This window comes from Plectrocnemia conspersa, unplaced genomic scaffold (assembly GCF_051122295.1).
Source record: "Plectrocnemia conspersa isolate PC_06_02 unplaced genomic scaffold, ASM5112229v1 ptg000009l, whole genome shotgun sequence".
Classification (NCBI taxonomy): domain Eukaryota; kingdom Metazoa; phylum Arthropoda; class Insecta; order Trichoptera; family Polycentropodidae; genus Plectrocnemia; species Plectrocnemia conspersa.
The window spans coordinates 2,014,195-2,033,434 of NW_028277173.1; the positions used below are offsets into that span (position 1 = coordinate 2,014,195).

The 19,240-nt window shown below is 32.6% G+C and overlaps 1 protein-coding gene across 1 annotated transcript; it reads right to left on the reverse strand.

The window, feature by feature from the left end:
• Nucleotides 1–613: 613 nt before the first annotated feature.
• Nucleotides 614–6,537, reverse strand: LOC148231528 (death-associated protein 1). Its single transcript, XM_088192894.1, has 2 exons — nt 6,465–6,537; nt 614–1,369 (listed from the first exon to the last, which is right to left on the reverse strand). Exons 1-2 carry the CDS (start codon nt 6,511–6,513, stop codon nt 1,113–1,115), a joined length of 306 nt encoding a protein of 101 aa, XP_088049020.1. The 5' UTR covers nt 6,514–6,537; the 3' UTR covers nt 614–1,112.
• Between the last annotated feature and the right edge of the window lie 12,703 nt (nt 6,538–19,240).

The following is a 19,240-nucleotide window of genomic DNA, read 5'->3' on the forward strand; positions in this document are numbered from 1 at the left end:
CAGCTTCACCATCACTTGGAGGAAACGTCTCACCGATAATTGTCCGTCGTACACATATACATATTGAAATAAAGTCTTACTAGATTCCACGTTGAGTCTCATTGGCCACGAGGTCAATCACCCCTAAAAATATTTAAATTTTTTGATCATTTAACGATGGCCGAATGGTGACTTTTGCAGACTGATAAGACGCTGGAAGAGCTGTTTGATTACACAGTATAGCACACAAATATATACTTTTACAGATAAATTCGCCAGTATTGATTGAGGAAGTTTTTTAAGGCCAGTATGAAAATCCAGACATTCTAGTTCCTCGTTTGTGTTGAGGCGAATTTGTCGAGCGGGTTCATGTCATAAGTGCGAAAGATATTCATTAATGATGTGACCATGATCCTCCGAGAAAGTTTGGAAGAATAGGAGAGAAGACAAATTTAGAACAAATCATATTCATGTTTAACCCCACCTACGATTCATTAGTTAAAGATTAACTTAGCTAAGCTTAATTTCATTTTCAATTATTTTTGAAATGAAATATTTTAAGTAATAAAGTGGACGTGAAGAATATGGTTTTGTTTTTAATTTAAACAATTATTTCAATAAACAAAAGCAGGAGTTTGACGTTTTATATAAACTTTATTCACAAAAAATACATCCAGTGAAATAGTTTCGACTCGGCAATCATAAAACAACCATAGGAATTCTCACGAAAATTAAAATACACATCTTGTATATAAAATATATTGCACAGTCTTTTTCAACTCAACGATACCGAGTAATTAAAAACGAAAGCATGCGTCCTCATTATCACAAACATTTTACGATACATACTAGTTGATACGGTAAAACTCTATTGAACAAAAGCTAATAATGTAATTGATATAATTTGAAAATGATCAGAGCTGAAAACTGAGAGTTTCACCATATTTAATTAACGTTTAATATAATTTTCTCGATACATATACTATTAACGATCAAACATAACGTTATCGCATTTGAGTAGCAGAAAAAAAAATTGATAAAATATAATCGATGCACCCGTCAAAGGTTATCTTCTATAAAACGTTGATAATTTGCAGAAATATGACGCTGCCGTTTTGTACGCGTTGGACGGATTACTTTCGGGGCTGGTGGATGTTGCCCTGCGGTTTCTGGGCGTGGATCGCAGGCGGCTTCGGAGTGTGAGCTACCTGAGCGGCCTCCAGAACGAATTCGTTGGCCGATTTGGCCGGCGCTCCGCTCACCAAAGTTGGATTGGTCGGAATGTTAGACGGGCCGGAGAGACCAGTGACGTCTCCGATTACCGGTTCTTTGTTGCCTTTGTGGGTGTGCCCCTCCTTGTGCTGCGTGATGCGCATCCCTCCTGCCTTTACTGCAATGAGACAATATAAAAATACATTATTAAACAAGCAAAATACAAATACATCAAGAGCAGGAAAGATTTCTTAAGGAAAAAAATAAGTGCATTAAACTGTCAAAAAATATATATATATTTTCGATATCTTGCTCTGACAAAATACTAGAAAAACTAGTTTTGATTGCATCTTTATAACAGATACTCATTTCAGTGGCGTAGCTATGGGGGGGCGGAGGGGGCGGGCCGCCCCGGGCGGCACTTGCTTGGGGGCGGCATATTCGCGATGGGATCGTCTAGTGTGGTTCTTAACCCTGAATACACTAAAACATATATAAATCCACGAATAACAAGAGCTTAATAATAACCAATTTATTATTTTAAGAAATGCTGATTTTATGACCATGCAAAAATTATATGGGGGGGGGGGGCGGCGGCAATTTCAAGGATCGCCCTGGGCGGCACATACTCTAGCTACGCCACTGACTCATTTAGAGCTAGGAATTATAATTATTTTAAGTAAAAAAAGGATTTTTTTGTAACAGAAAATATACAAAAAGCTTATTTTTTTATAAAATTATAATTTTTGTTTTTATGGATGTCTATAGTAGTCTCTTTCAGAAGTTTGTTTTTGCTACAGATTCAATAAATTAAATTATATGTAAGCTTAAACTTCTACAATTAAATAATTAAAAAAAAAATTACACAAAATAGTTCAAGATTTAACATACAAATATTCGCATCTTTGTGGTAAAAAATCCAGTTGAAATGCATGCAGCTGTAAAATCAGCTATATGTTACAGTGAATGAATATTACCAGTAAAGTTATATTTTCAATGATGTTTCAGTGAAATTATATCTGAATACATTTTCACTGGTAGATATGTATTATACTAGCGAAAGTATATGCTGTTCTAAACTGTCATTGAAGATTAATTTGAAAGTTGCAAAAATTAAAACCTAAATTTAACATAAATAACCAAACACAATTTTAAATATTATAGAATTTTGTCGAACGATGTGACTGTACTGGATCATCTTTATGAACAAATATAGTTTTACTGATACTGAGCAGTGAAATTGTAAAGCGATTGTTTGATACATTTTAACTGGCTGAGTTAGTGAAATTATATTTATACTAGTTAAAAATATAAATTACTGTATCAACAACAAAATATATAATTATTATTATTGAGCGTTTTTTGCGATTTTCATAAATAAAATTCAACTTTAAAATCTATTATTATAATCTAAAATTAAGAAGAGCTGGTAAACATTTTGGAAATATCTTGTTCTACCTTCACTTATATCCATTTGGCAATAGAAGGTTATTCAAATTTTTAAAAGACGTGCTATCAAACAAGATGACAAAAAGCAAAGCACTAACATGAGCACAGTGCCCTGTGTGTTGCATTAAAATAAAAATTCAATATTTTGTCAAAACAAAAATTAAAATGTAGAATATTAAGGATAAATTCAACTAGGTATTTTATTGTTGAATTTACATTTTCATTATATTTCGAAAAATAACAGTAAAAATTTGAAAACAATATTTTCAAAAAAACTAAATATTAAATGCATTATCTCTCAATACTTTAAACACATATGCATTAAAATACGAGGAAGGATTGAAAACATTGCGGCCTGACACAAATAAAGCACCACAAGACACAATTATTTTTGTGAGGTTATGTAAACTGTTATTAGTTTCTCTGAAAATTTTTCTGTTGACGTTTATTTCAACACAAAAAAAGCTTAGCACTAAAGTAAATTTATGAAGAGCAGGTAAACATTTTGGAAATATCTTGTTCTATATACACAATTATCAAAAAGTGTAGCTGAATTTAAACATGAGAGGCAAAGCATTTGGAAATGAAAGGCCTGTAATTGCCATCATGGAAGAAAATGTCGATTTGATTCATAATATGGTTAAAGCAGATGAGCGAATCAAAGTTTTGAGAAGTAGTAAAGGCTGTGGGCGTATCATATGAATGTATCCAAAACATTTTAAGTAGCAAGTTGGGAATGTCAAATTTTTTTGTGGCTCAAGATCAAGTTATATCTATTTTTAAACTGCAAAAAACACCAGGGAAGCAATGATTTTCGCCAATCGAAGAAATTGTATTAACAGTGTTTTGTATATGTTCTTAATACATACTCATACATAGGTGGTTCAGGTTTAATGTTAGCTCGTTTTTTTGTTGTTGAGTTGGGCGTTAATATTCTCAAAATAAAGACATGAAAAAAATCATGAAACTATATAATTTTGCAGGATTCCAACCTGCCGAGATTTGGTTATTCTGTAGTTATTTAAAAGATTGCCGTTGTTATGTGAGTCACGGTGGCTATCTGTCAAAGGAGTATTTCACACCATTTAGTTCTGCATTATTATATTATTATATATTATTTATAAACAACAGATATGTCAATTAGAAATTAGCTTTTTGTTGTATGCTATTAACTTATGCTTAAAAGCGTCTGAACTATTTCTGACTCGTCTTTATTGTCCGATTTAGATTCCTTGTAGATTTGGACTGCCAATATCTGTTTTTATCTTTCAGCATTGGAAAGCTATCCGGATCTTTATTGCAAGTGGCTTTTTCTGATTATATAAATGAAAATAAACCGTCAAAGGATTTCCACTAAAGATCTCGGAATTACATTTGAGAGGAAGTGAAAATTTTCTACAATATTAATTAGATTTTATTTGCATAATTTTAAGCAAATGCTTTCATATTTATTTCTTAAAGTAAAAATTTAAAACATATCAAATATCCTAATTTTTCATAAGCGGTTAAAACCAGTTTTTGATTTGTAAAAAAACTGTTTTTTTTTACAAATCAAAACCTTCGCAGGGGTTTTTTTACAAAACCCCTGCAAAATCAAACATTCGATCATGATTGAAAAAATCCAGATAAGATTTCTCGCTATTTTCATGATCAGGGGGTCAAATTTATTCTAAAAAATATTTATTTATTTAAATACACTAATAAATTACATTTTTTTAACAAGATTCGTTGCATAGTTATTTATGGGGTGTTCACTGTTCTGACCGAAGCTCACTCGCTTCCGCTCTTTCGCACCTAACCTGTTTTTATGAAGTAAAATATTGTTTTGCATCAACCGTTTTAAAATTTCCACATGTTAGGTGGGAACGCAAGAACGGCAAAAGTTGGTCAGTCAGTGACTGTTTTCTTTAATATTTACATTTCATTGAGATTCATAATATTTCATTAAATAACATGCATTTTTGTAGCCAAATTCAAGGGATCCCAGTTTAGAATACATGTCAAAAGCAATAGCAGTGGAAACGCTTGATTATCTAGCGTTTACGTTAAGACTTTTTATAACAATATTACGACTTATAATAAGTGAGAATCAAATGAAGCATATCTAAATTTAATTTTGACCAATAGGAGAGCGCAAAAATTAATTATCACTTCTCGGAAGTCAAAAATCCATGTAAAAGCAATAAAATCGTGCCGTCGCAATGGGAACGCTTGTTACTGAGCGCTCCCACTGCGACGGCTCCGTCACGATTTTATTGCTTTCGCTTATTGACCAAAATTCGATTTGAATATACTTCAACCAATACTCTCATATTAGAAGTCTGTAATAGTATCGGTAAGGATAGCTATAATATTTTTAAAATATAGTGCAGACTAACTATGGAGCAATATGTGAGATGTGATGCCTGTTCTTTATTCCATTTATTAGTTTGTATTTTAGACTAATTTGGACCTAATGAAAATTTTAAAACCATAATTAGTTTTAGAACTTATATTAGGGCATGTTGGTTTTGGTTAATTCATGTAGGTTAGGTTTTTTTATGGTTTCGCAAGTGGCAAATTGAGTTTCATAGACATTTTAGAGCAGCATATAATTTCACTAGCGCTTATAAGTTAAGCTGTATTTTCGCTAGTAGAAATATATATCTAAGAATGTATTCGGACTTCATTAGTGAAAATATAATTTCACTGAAAAATATACATTTACTGTAACATTTGTACATTACATGTAAATAAATAATGACAAGTATGTAATTGAAATCAGATAATTATACTAGCACCTGCTAGATAAATTATATTTTCAGTGGTAAAAATATATATCTACCGGTGAAAATGTATTCTAATATGATTTCACTTAAATGACATTTTCAGATTTTCTTTGAGTGGTCAGTGGTAGTGTAATTTAATATTTCGATTTCATTAAATGACAAATTTAAGGGGGGCAAATGCCCCTAAATTGTTCCTGTGTGAACAGGCGGTAGCGAGTGAGCGTCAGTCAGAACAGTGAACACCCCATAAATACAACAAGAGGTTCTTGCAGGAATTGTATAGCTTGTTTTGTTACGAGGCAGATTGAACACATTCTTATTCAATAAATAAATATTTTTTTAGAATAAATTTGACTCCCCGATTCCTTTATATGAGTGAGTTTGGCTATTATCTTTTCCTATTTTTTTTGTTTTGGATTTCTAGTAGAAAGTTATATGTTGTCAAGCATTTCTTCAAATTACTGAATGTTGAGGGCAATCCTTCTATATTATAATTTTTAGCTTTGGGTTTTGGAATATTTACGAGCATCGCTCTCAAGGCAACTTTTCATGTTGGCTTTGATGAAGCCACCCACAGTTGGTAGCTCGTCAATAGCATTAATTAACCAACTAGTACGTACTGTACGTTGATCTGTTCAATGTCAGCTATGAGGAGTTGGTCCGATTTTTTAAATTTTATTGTTATTTTTGCTCTCGACCATTGAGATGTATTGGAGTAACCGGTTTTGTCATCATGATCATTGAATGAGTTAATTTTTTTATAATTACATAATTGGTAATAACTGTTGATGTTACAAACTATTGTGCAACGCAACATTCTTCGATAAATAAATAGAATAATTTGTTTATTTTGACAATCGTAAACTAATTGAGGCACCATGGATAATTAATGGACCATTATAAGTTGAAAAGGTAAAACAGTCTAGAAGAAACTTATAAAAAAAACATGTCGATTTACATGCAAATGCGCATTGACATTTGCATTTAGTTTTAATTGTCCGTAACGACGAGCGAGGGTCTTTCGATTAGTCGCGGTTGTTAAAAAATATATAATACCGGCAGGAGGATGGCCAGCCTTGAGTTGACTTTCTTCTCCGCTCGACATTTCGATACAACGACACGACAAAACAACCGGCTGACGTGGGAAGGCACGTCTGCCTAGTGACGTTCCACTGCTTTGTAACCGAAATCGTCGACAGTTACTGCTTGCACAATTATATACTCAATCACAAATACAATTGTAAATAAGTTAATAAAGTGTTTAAAATATTGCTCTGATTAAAAAATAGCTATTTATATAATATTATGGTAAGGTGACCAGACGTTCTCCTTTGTCTTATTTGTCCTCTTCTAACAAGAAAAATGAAGTGACTTTTTTTTAGCTCTCGCAGGACCCTTGAATAAACAAAAAAATTAATAACGACCATTTTTTAGTGCCCTCCTTTGATATTTTAAAAATCTAGTCACCTTATTATAACGGGTGATCCAACTTAAATTTCCAAAATTTAAAAAAACACACAAATTTAAGGATATCATAGAATTTTGTTTATTTATCGAAATTTTGACGTATTTTGTACCAATACTGTAAGAAACCAAATATGTGTACTTAAAAGTGATGACCTATCGCGAAACCGATTGAAGCTGGTCGTCTTTTCTCGCGACGGATTTGATTAGGTGGACGTGAAAGGAGTCGTTGAGGTTGGACGACGATTTTTCGATGTCTTCTCGCAAGCATCGACACCAAGGAAAGGCAGTGTTCTTAAAGGGCCGGGTCGGAAGAACCAATGATCCCCGAGCCAGCATCGTCCGTTGGCGTGGAAGTATTATCTTCTCAACTCGAAGGTGGTGCAGCTCAAGATTTCACTCTTAAGTCGGTGGGTGGTATTTATCAGCTGTCCATGTTAGCTGTCCATGAAGGTGAACAGGTTCAGCTGATGAGTTCTCTTGCCGGCCGGCCAGTTATAACTGTAAGGGGCTTATTTATTTATAGATATTTTCATTTTGATTTTGTTTTGGCCGAAACTTAGCGGCACTCGGGTAACACTGGCGTAACGGACACACTTCTCGTGGCAGCATCGGTGGGTTCGTGCACCGTCCACTCACACATATAAATAGTAACATGTCCCTATAAAATTTCATCAAATATTCAATAAAAATACTACTGCAGCGGCACAATCTGTGTCTAATTTTCACCCGTCACCTCACGTTGCCAAATAGCTCATCATAAAATTCTGGATCCAGAAATAGAGGATAGGTTGAAGCTCGAAAAAAAACCATCAGTAACTCCGGACCAGGAAATCGACCGCGGTCGTCCACCGCGTCATCATACGATGGGAAGCAAACGTGTTCAGTGCTAGGGTTACTAATGAGCCAAACATGGCTTACACACTACCTGAGGAAGCGGGTTGTAGCACCCAAATACTTTATTGGTACATCCGCACTTCGGCGAGGGGTCTGCGTTGTCTTGAAATAGTGATTGTCAATCGTTGGTCCTCACAAATTCATTAATTATGAAAAAATATGTAGGGGGCCCATTTTTATATATATTTATTTAGATTTCATTATGGCCAAAACTTAGCGACACTCTGATAATACTGGCGTAACGGACACTCCTCTCGTGGAAACTCTGGCGGGCTCGCACGCCGGTGTGCCCGTGTCTCGTTCCCTTGTAAACAACATGTAACTGTAATAATATTCAATAAAATATTACTGCAGCACCTCAATCTGTGTCTAATTGCCACTTTTCTCCTCCTTTTTCTCCGACTTTTTGCAGCAGCCGATCCTTTCGATGACTTTTTTGTACATTTCAAGCGGAACTTAGCGAATGTTGGTTTTTAAGTACTTCAACGCTTCGGATTTGTTGGCATAGACACAGCTCTTAGCGTAACCCTACAAAAAAAATCAACCGCGTTAAATCGTATGACCTTGACGGCCAGTTTACGTCATAAAAACGTGAAATAATGCGACTTGCGAAGCTTCCACGCAAAATATCCAATGTTGCACCCAATGTGTGGCAACCACGTATTTTTCACGTCAATATCTTCGATTTTGTGTCAAAATAATCAGTTATCATGCATCTATAGCACTCACCATTAACCGTTACAGTCCGACCTTCATCGTTAAAAAAAAATTAGGCCTATTGACACTGCCTGACCACATTGCGCACCAAATAATCACTTTTTGGGCATGTAATGCTGTTTCGTGAATCACATAAAGTTTTTCCCAGCCCTATATGCGACAATTTTGCTAAATGTGCCTCGTCAGATAAGAAGATTTACTTTAAAAAATCAGCATCAACTTCCTGCTACTCTAACACATAATCTGCGTAAATTCTTCGCTGTCTCTGGGCTTCAGTTTTTGTGTTATATGAATTTCATAAGTGTGTAGATAAAATGTGCCAAAGAGCAGCAATATTCTCGACTGAAAAGGCGTCACAATGATGCACAGGCATTACCCTATCTCCAACGCTTCCAGTCTCTTACTTTATTACTACTTTGCGAATTTTTCGCTCAGTAGCACGATGAAATTGATCATAATCTTCCCGTAAATTTCGATATACAGTTCGCACAGTATTGTTATTTCGGTAGAACAATTTTAACGCGCAGACTAACATTTAGCACTTTGAATACGCGTGATTTTTGACAGCTGTCTGATTTACAGTGTTGCCAACATAAGAAACTCGAATTAAATTAGCCAGTTTAACGGAACATGTTTTACGCAGTCAACATTAAAAAAACACACCGCATTTACAATGCTGGAATTGTATGCCAAAAATTTTGTGCAATCGTGTGCCAAAAAAGTAATTAAAATTGAGAGTTTTTGTGTTGATGGCACACCTTGAAGTAGAACCCCTAACAGTCGAACAGTTGCTGAAAATGAGGCATGTCTAGAGATGCCAATTCAAAAAACCTAAAAGACTGGATTCTCACGATAAAGTGTATTAAGTGATAAATTAAAATTAAAATTAAGTGATAAATAAATCAATATTAAGTGATAAATCAAAATAAATTAAACGATCAAGTGTATTAAGTGATAATTCTGAAAAAAACGATATTGTAAAACTAATTTTATTTATTAAATATTATTTTAATAATTTAAAACATTATTTTTTATGTTTACAATAGATAATTTATAAATTAAATTACTTGCTATCATAATGATAGGGCCTGGGTTAGGCCGTTGCTCTCGCCCTGTCCTGGACCACGCAGCGTCACTCTCTGATGCCGAGTGTTTGTGAGTCTTTTGAATTTCGATAAACAAATGAAGTCGCGGTTTATTTGCGCTGCTTTTATCAACGTATCGAGTCATCCACTCGGATTATCTAAAACGTTGTATTTTTCTATACTCCATGACGTCAGACTCCTCATACAACTCGTATAGTTCGTTGTTGCTCCGACGACAATAAATACCATTTCCATACATAGGTTTGAAAACTGCCAAACTGATATTTAAATATTAAAAAAAAAATAGTTACCCGTAATCGTTGTAATACTATTTACATATTACTGTGAAGAACTTGGTAAAATGATCTCATTCTTAAGAATTTAGTTTTTTCGCATTTAATTGAAACAAATGATTACGTAACTAAGCGTAAGTCCATAAAACGGTATCTATTAACAGTTTCAAAAGTATTAGTACAAAAATTTACTTGAGCAAAGGCATTAAAAAATATGTATAATGCGAGAATAGGTGCATATACCCACTGATTTTACATTCCATAGAATGGCAACTATGTCAACATGTTTGAATCGTTTTTATATATATAAGATATTTTTTATGAGCTAGAGTAGAGATTTTTTCGAATCAAATATGTACATAAATACATATGTATTAAAAATGTATTTATGTATTATAATTTCAAATAATATTGCAGGTGTTGAATATAATTTTACTAGTCAGATAAACTATATTTTCACTGGTAAAAATATAATATTACTTGTAAAAATGTATTCCGATATGACTTCACTGTAATGAAAATATTTTTGGAATAGATTAGAGACGGTTTTATTTTAGATTTTTTTTGTTGGATAACTCAAAAATTTTTGATTTAGACCAGGGACTTCATATCAGTTTTTTCTTAAATATTTCAATTTCATTAAGATTCATAATATTTATTTAAATGACATGCATTATTTTAGCAGTTGGTTTTATTGAGTCGGTTTGTTTGAGGTAACCCCTAGCGACATATTGTTGACGATTTTAAAAACGCTGTTATATTTTCATATTAAAGCTGCGATTAAAAAACATTATAGAAAACATACCGATAATGATAAGACTGTTTTCGAGCAACAAGTGTCCGAGAAAGATTAGTGAGAGGGAGCGCTTGGCGTCGGAGTCGCTCAGTTGTGACAGGGGCGGCCGAGGGGCGGTCGCGCACTCGCGAGGGCTCCCGGGGGTACGAAGGCCCTCGAGGGCCCAGAGCAACAAGTCCGACAACAAAAGGTACTTATTATCATTTACTGGCGATATCATTGATACGCTTTACTGTCATACTATATTTTGTACAATTTTTTTATTCGCATTTCCTGGACTGATAATACAACAGGATTCATCCCACGTTAGATAGATTGTTATCAGTGATGTTCTGTTATGGTATACTAACGTTTATCATATATTTAGAAAAAATCTGTTCCTATCTACCTATTCAAATTGTTATTTTTAAAACGATTTTATCTTGATAGGTGTTGATAATGCAGAAAATAAAATGAATAAGATATACATTTAAATATATTTTTCATGGTTAAGGGTGGGGAGGGTTGTGCTTAATATAATATAACATTAGAAGTACTAGTTGTTATGTATTGTAGATCTTGCGTTTGTTTGCCAAAATACAATATGTAACTTTTGAGCAATGTACAATGGTGATTCATTGGTTTAAAGTGCTGTCAAACCTTATGTAACCTCAAAGGGTCGCTTCTAGAATGAATTCAGAACTAATATGTAGAATCGAATAATATATTTCTTAAACTGTTCCGCAGACTATTCCTGGATTAGTATAAAAACTATATAAACGCGTCATCTTACGACTGATTTTAATAAGTATTCTCAAGCATTATATGTCCATGATTATTTTATGATATGTTTGGCTTGGTTAGTTTGTATTTCTCCGAAAAGGTTTCAAGCGGTAATGCACTGCTTTTGAAGTGTTTTATTAATATTAACACTAAAAATAATAGTAATAATCGACTGCTAAAATACATATAATAATATCATTATTTAGAAGCGATCTGTCCCTATCTACAAATAGTAAGCAACGATAAAAACAGGCAACATCTTCTTATATGTTATTATAAATTAGTTTCTAAGAGGCGGTATTTACAATATGTCAATTTTTGGCGACTTTCGTCTCAGTGCTTCAGAGAGTCGCGATTGCATCCATTATTCTTGCTCGTTGCAGTCAAGATTTAGATCTTAAGAACGCTTCTATTTCATGCCAAACACAACGATAACTATGAGGATCTGGAAAAAATATGTGAAATTGTGAACATCTATTTTAGATGTGAACCATTATTGTTTTTATTTTTTAAAAATTATTAATTATCTCTTGGCCATCATGATGCACTGAGAAAACTTCTAAAAAATAAAAAGTTGATTTTTTATGTTTAAATCTTATTAATTATATTTTTTAGTGATTTCTTAGGGTCATTTTTAAATTTATTATTTATATTACTTGAACCTTAAATAGTAGTATTGTAAAAAGACGTCTAGGATACTATGGCTGATATATGATATATGTCAAGCAATAACTAAAATATAATATATTATGCTAGCGTTTTTTACCATAAGCAAAACACTTTTTAGTTTAGCTAAACTGTATCTTATCTTATCTCCTCTATGGTCGCAAAAGTGTTTTTTCAATGTCATTTTATTAACAGTTTCAGAGCCATATCTTCTGAATACATAGACGGTGTTGTATTGACCAAACATCCGCGAATTAGTAGTGAAATGTGAGTCTGTGCGTTATCGTGGTGTAACATCTCGAGTTTGCCTTGCGCAAACGGCGTAGAACTGCAAGGTAATACTCATTATTATAACACTCGTGAATTATATCGTTTTAAGCAATAAAAAATAGCGTGAACCTTGATATTAGATCGAACTTGATGTACTTTTTTGGTCTTGATTTTAAAGACGCTATATACACATAATTTGTCACCATTTTTAACATTTTCATGTATGACGTTTTTAATGCCAGTCAGTCATTTTGAGGATAAACGCAAATGCACGAGTTATCTTATCTTAAGGTGGCGCATTTATTCATCATTTATGAATAAAACTGTTAATTATTAGCAACTTTGGGTTTTAAAAGATCTAACGTGCACTTATAAATCAATTATTTTATAATATTATAATATTACAAAATAATGATGTTAAAACCGCCATATCATTAAATATTTGTGAATATTATTAAACTAGATTAAAATTTAATTTATTATTTTTTAATATAGTTTTGGAATATATATTTCTTGAACACCCCTGATAATTATTAAATATACAATTCAAGTGTCACAGATATTTTTAAAATTTAATTTAGAATTAATCATGTGAATTAAGTAAAGTTAGCTCTCAATTACCTTCCAAGTATATATCACAATTTTTTAGAATTTTGGAAGGTTTGGGTTTAATGTTATTAGCTTGCTCACGTATTTTTTTAAATATTCATCTTTATGTTTTAGGTGATGTATAAATAAAATATTTTTGTCCATGAAGTTATTGAAAATATATTGTTTTTTTAGTTTTAGGTATACTTACATCTATGTATGTGGATAGATATTATGTACTTTTACTTTAGTTTCATTTAAAATATATTCTAACAAGCATTTTTCGCATTTTTGCGATAACATGGCAGACACGTGTCATTTGAAAAACTGTCAAAATGTCATCCAACGATGATATTGGATATATAGAACAAAAATCTAGGGTCAGTTTTTTATCGTTCTTAATAAAGGGCAAAAAATACAGATGTATTATATGTACATACATAAATAGTTTTTCTATTTGATATTTGAGTAAAATAAGTCAATTCAATTACATAACTTTTTATTAAGAGACATTTTCTAATCAAAACAATATTTTATTGATAAAAATAATTGCAGTTCTATATAAAAGACGTCTTTCAAAAGTCAAAATTCTTTTTCCATAAATATCATATGATCAATCCGGTGTAAGATGTAGAAAAAAATCACAACATATACCTAATTATTTTTCCAAGAAAACTAATCCTCGGGCATTGAGTCAAAAGGATTTCCTAGTAGTTATTTTATTGTCAAGTCCAAGGTTTAATTCTCGTTCCAGTAACAAAGTATTAAAATTATTAATTGCTCTAACAAATTCGTACGCTACAAAAAAGTTTTTAATTACAATTTTAGTTGAATAATTATGTATATGTATATAAAAATCTAACGAGATAGTAATTGGATTGAACATATAAAAGAGACTAGAGGCATTAAATATCTGTTTTCTAGTTCTTTGATATAATAAATGACAATACTGAAAAATTATGAGCATTTATTTGTTACCACTGTTTATAGTAATTGATTTATTGAGTATTACAAAATACTTTTATATAAATAATCTATCCATGTTTAATTTACGCTTTTGTAAGTGCTCATTAGATAAATAACGTTTGTCGGCACGCCTAGCATGTAAAAATAAAACATATGTTTGAAACAAGCGATTGAGAAAAATATGTGCTATGTGTTGCTTTGGATAATCAATAAAAAATGTAATATTTTTATTAATTATGGGACCACAAAGACAAATATCTAAAGGTCAAAAAAATCTCAAAAACCTACAATACTATTTACAAAATAACAATCTGGAAGTCATTAAGCTTCAATATTATAGGAACAAGATCTTAAAGTTCCTAATATTTTTCAACTATCTGAGAGATAGAATTAATGATTATTATAAATTTATAATTTCAATCGATCATCACAGATTATGTTTCACTAGTCTTTTCTTGACTCGCTGTTTTAATAGTTAATAATTAATAAAGTTGATGTCACTGATTTCAATACTTTGATTTCAGTTTGGTGTCTCACTACTTATTTAGTAGTTTTGATTGTGTTTACTCTCAATTTAATTTGAATGAAAGAGTGGTACAATTGATGAACCAAACATCTAGTGTAATGATCACTTAATCATTACGAACTTTAAAGTTATCTTTTCGTTAATTAAACAGTAGGGACAATACTCTAAATATAATAACAATTATCTATAATTATAGTAAGATAGGCAATACCGAGGTTGAAACGCGTCATTCCGCGATAAACGAGTCTTAACTATTTCATTGTATGTATCCGGCACAGCTTCATGAGTTAAGCGAGAAATAAAAAAGTGCTCTTTCCGGATTGAGAGAAGACTTAAGACATTGTTTCCGGGTCTGAGTTCCGGCTGAAAAATAGGCTTACTCACGATCTCCTACACCATTCCGTGTTTTATCTTATTCATAATTTATTATTAAGTTGAGGCAATTAAAAAAAATATTTTGCTCAAGTTTACTAAAAAGTTTAGTCATGCGAACGAAATATTTAACATTTCGTGCGAACACCATAATTAAAAAAATAAGTAACTACATACGAGCGCTTAAAAATCGTTAACAATGCCGCATTTGTAAAAGGAATTCATTGTTGTAATTTCTAAAGTTTTCTTAAATTCTTCGCATCAATCACCAGCTTCGACGTGAGCAATTGTGAAGTGTCATTGTAGTTGATCCATTTTGATGTATCATTATATTATATATCATAATAATTCACGCCAAATTCGCACATCACTCATAACTAAAGATGCTGTATTATTATCTTTATTTATGGCATTAGTTTTTCATATTATAAATTTGAATAGATTGAATTAATATATAGTATATAATAATTTGGCATATTGTGCTTTATTAAAAACACCCTTATTTTTTTTTGTGTTCTATTAAATGACACTCTAGAAAGATCCCGAACTAAACATAAGTGAATTTGTAATGTAGAGACTCTTAAGAATAAGAGCACAATATTTACGAAAATCTATTAAAAGACAAAAAATATTATTACTTACTACAACATGAAAACTCAATCTTTTTGAGCTTATAAATACACTCCTAAAAGCTACGTTTGACCTTGAATTCAATAGCATTCAATCTTCATCAGATGTTCGCCCAAAAACTGCCACCTGGAAGTTAAGTTTTCAACTAGACGTGTAATGAGCACGTAGCTAAACAACTTGTCAATGGGTTTTAATTGTCATTATGTCATTTATTCAAGTGTCGTCAACTTAAAACTTGGTCATATTAACACAATAGACCAGTGGTTGAATCGGTGACTAATATATGGTAGACCTTGGTTCAAATCCTATATTTCTATCATACTTGGAAGATCAAAAATAGTGATTATTATATTATATAATTAAATTCCGAATTTCTAGATTTTCTTAATTTCACGGATAAATATTTAGAAAATAAAATAAAATAAAACTAGGTCGTGTATAGTGACATCTATTGATTGTAAGCTGTTATAAGTTTAGTCCGGTATTACTTATTTGTGGGTATTGATTGTGTTTACCCATTTGTAACGCCCGGGATTTCCCAGAAATACACCAGAGAAGCGATTCGTCTTAGGTATTCAAAAACCATATGCTTGCACTACACTCTCTGGAAGTTGTCCGAACCGAAGTAACAACTGAAATTAGCCGAGACCTACGACTAAGCGACCACACTGATGTAAATTTCATATACCGTCCGGACGGTGGTCGTGAATGACGTCCGGACGGCGGCTTCTGTCACGTACATAATATTTCCGCGCGATGTGCCAAATAATGGCAATTTTTAAATTGTCATATTATCAAAATTACGCTACTGATAATTATAAAAGTTTGTGTGGGCACTCACCAAAACAATATCAGTGAAAACTTTTCGGTCGTAAATATTCAATTTACGCAAAATCTTTGTCGGCTTTTGCAAAATGCCACAAGGCATAAAAATGATACTTCAGAATACGAACACCGCATCTGTGACTATCCTAGAATTTGTCGCCATCGATTCTAAATAAGAATTCGTTATGTGCCATTTATATAAACCGATCTAGGGAAGTACATAAGGATATTCGAAACGATTTTTTTAACAAAATCAAGTACCACTAATTATTTAGTTTTATATGAAAAAAAAACATAATAACGATATTTGTTAGAAGAATATACTATCAAAAATATAATTAATCCCTTTTGGTGCCCTAAAATATTCAAAGATGTCAGTAAGAGTCTGTTGAAGTCCCCGATAAGCATGTGGTATTATAACTTGATTACGTGACCACGATGCAGCGCTTGACGTGCGTGTTAACCATAGGATGCCTACTGAAATTGAACCGAGTTACTCGTTCTATCTCAGTTTGCGAAACACCATATCATTATCTCTCTCACTCTCGTCACTTAACACGCGAGAGAGCGAAAGGGGAAGTATCTCACCGCTCGCGCTCGAAAGAGCAGCTCCGACTTCGGTCTTTTTGCCGACAATGTTCAGACGCGCTCGAAGCTGACCAAGTCGACTGAATTACCCCCACTTTACCTACCGTTCTCGGTAACCTCGGACAACTTCCGAGAGATTTTAGAGCGGGCAGAACCGAACTCGACTGAAGTAACCCACTATATTCTCCGTCCTTGGCCAACCTTGGCCAACTTCCAGAGAGTGTAATGCAAGCAATAGTATCGACACATTTTCTTCTTTAGATGTTTTAAATAAAAATCGTGTATTATAAACCGTTGTTTAAAGTTTAGCGGTGTTTTACATTTTTATTTTTATCTTCCGTTGTAACATGATATGCGTAAGCCCAAATTGTTAGAGTTGGTTAAATATCAATCAGACATAATGAGCACTTACAAGTATTAATCATGGAATCGGTGACATCTATATAATTATATACTAAATTAAAAAAATGTCACTTTGCAGCTCGTGCCGGTTTTTAATTAATTAAAATTCTACCGCTGTGGCTCGAAACCCTTTTTTTATACATGATTTATTTATTCAGGGATCTCTGAAAGCCGTAAACGTTGTTAATTAATGAATCTTTTTAATTGTCTCACCACCAGTTTAATTCATTTTTGTCTCTAGAGTGCTTTTTTAAATATAGTTTCAAAGTTTATATACAAAGATTAGGAGAACGAACACATCTCTCTTAATTTAAATATTTTAAATTTGCTCTTATTTGATGTTTATTACAGTTGTTGTAAATCATTATTTTAACATTTTACAAAAAATCTGACAAATTTGAAATGAAATAAAAACAAAATAAATTGTTACAAGGATCCAGAAAAACAGTGTAAATAGTTACACGTCAAAAGTATCTCTGAAAATGGCATAATCGATTATTATAACAATATGTCGTAAGTTTTCGGCCCAAATATCGCCTTCTTTAAGTAATAATTCAGGGAAATATATGAGATAAGCCAGTGACTTGAACGAAAATGGTTCTTTTGGTTCCAGAACATGAGAACATGGATGAGAAGCGGAATTGAAAAATCGCTTCGGCTTGCTCAAAATAAAGAGGAGTTCGCGCGGACAGTGAAGATTGCTTGTATGTTGTAGTCGCCTACGTCCACGTAGAATAAGAATAGGGTTAAAATATATTGTAAACTATACGTTCATAACGTTTTTGTTATATTTCACAATATAAAAATATTCAATATCGTAGCAAAATTCTGCTAGTTTTATCCTACTATTATATTTTTCAATTTGCGCCCCGCTGGTTGCAGATCGCGCTTGCGTCAAGCGCACGCCCTTCGAATTTCTATGAAATGTTTTCCATTCACCTTTCGACCGAATCGAATACGTGCCTTTCGATTCGAAGCGATCTTTGAGAAGCGTAGAATTCTTCATAATCCCAAGTATGAAGTTTGCGCGCATACGTACCGACCAATCTGATCTGAACACCACAGCGCACACATCTCGTAGCCTGGAGCTAAAAAATATTTCATATTTACACAGCCGAGATGTTTGCAGAATTTTAAAGAGCCTCCTAACTAACCGTCGTTATTCCCAATTCACAAGCACAGGTGCGTCGCAAATCTGACCAATTCTGCGGAATTGCGTGCGCTTTAGCAATTGCTTTTATTGGAGGCGTGCCTTTATTGTATGCCAATAATAAACGTACGCTGGGTATTGACAAAGTTTTTCTAGTTATTTACATTCACCTACGTTCGTGTGTGTGTGTATTTTTATGTGAAGTAATAATAGTATGAAAGCCTTCTTTTTGCAAGGCAGATGATAATTGGATTGGAAAATCTCTATTACTTAAATATTGTCACTAGACTTTTTCGAGCCTTATTTTTTCACGATGTTTTATTCTTTGCATGAGATCTAGAAGTTTATCAGATATCCTACTTTTCTATAATTTTTAATTCTCATCTATTAATTAGTATTGAGGAATGTCTATCGATCAGATTTCATTCCAGCTGGTATGCTTTAAAAATACAAGACATTATCGCTATCCGCTGTTGTTTGTTTTTTATATCTGTATTCTGAACTTAAATCAATATTAAAAAACGCTGTTAGAACTACAGTTCCAGCTTTTTCACACCATGAAAAATACATTAACTAAGTTGTCATGTCGTCGAAATGTCTTTACCGCAGTATAAGTTTCACATATGAGCATTGTTTTTCATTGTAGTTTTAAGTTAAAATCGTCAAAAAATCGTAAATGTCTTTTTCTCAACGGTTTTTTTGTTGAGAAAAATCTCAATCGCTTCTCTGAGTTCAAAAACTTTTAAATAAAATATTATCCTGACTGAGCCAACAAGCTGCTATATTTTTAGAATATTTAGCTTGTAATTTTGTTAAAAAATCAAGGAATTTACAT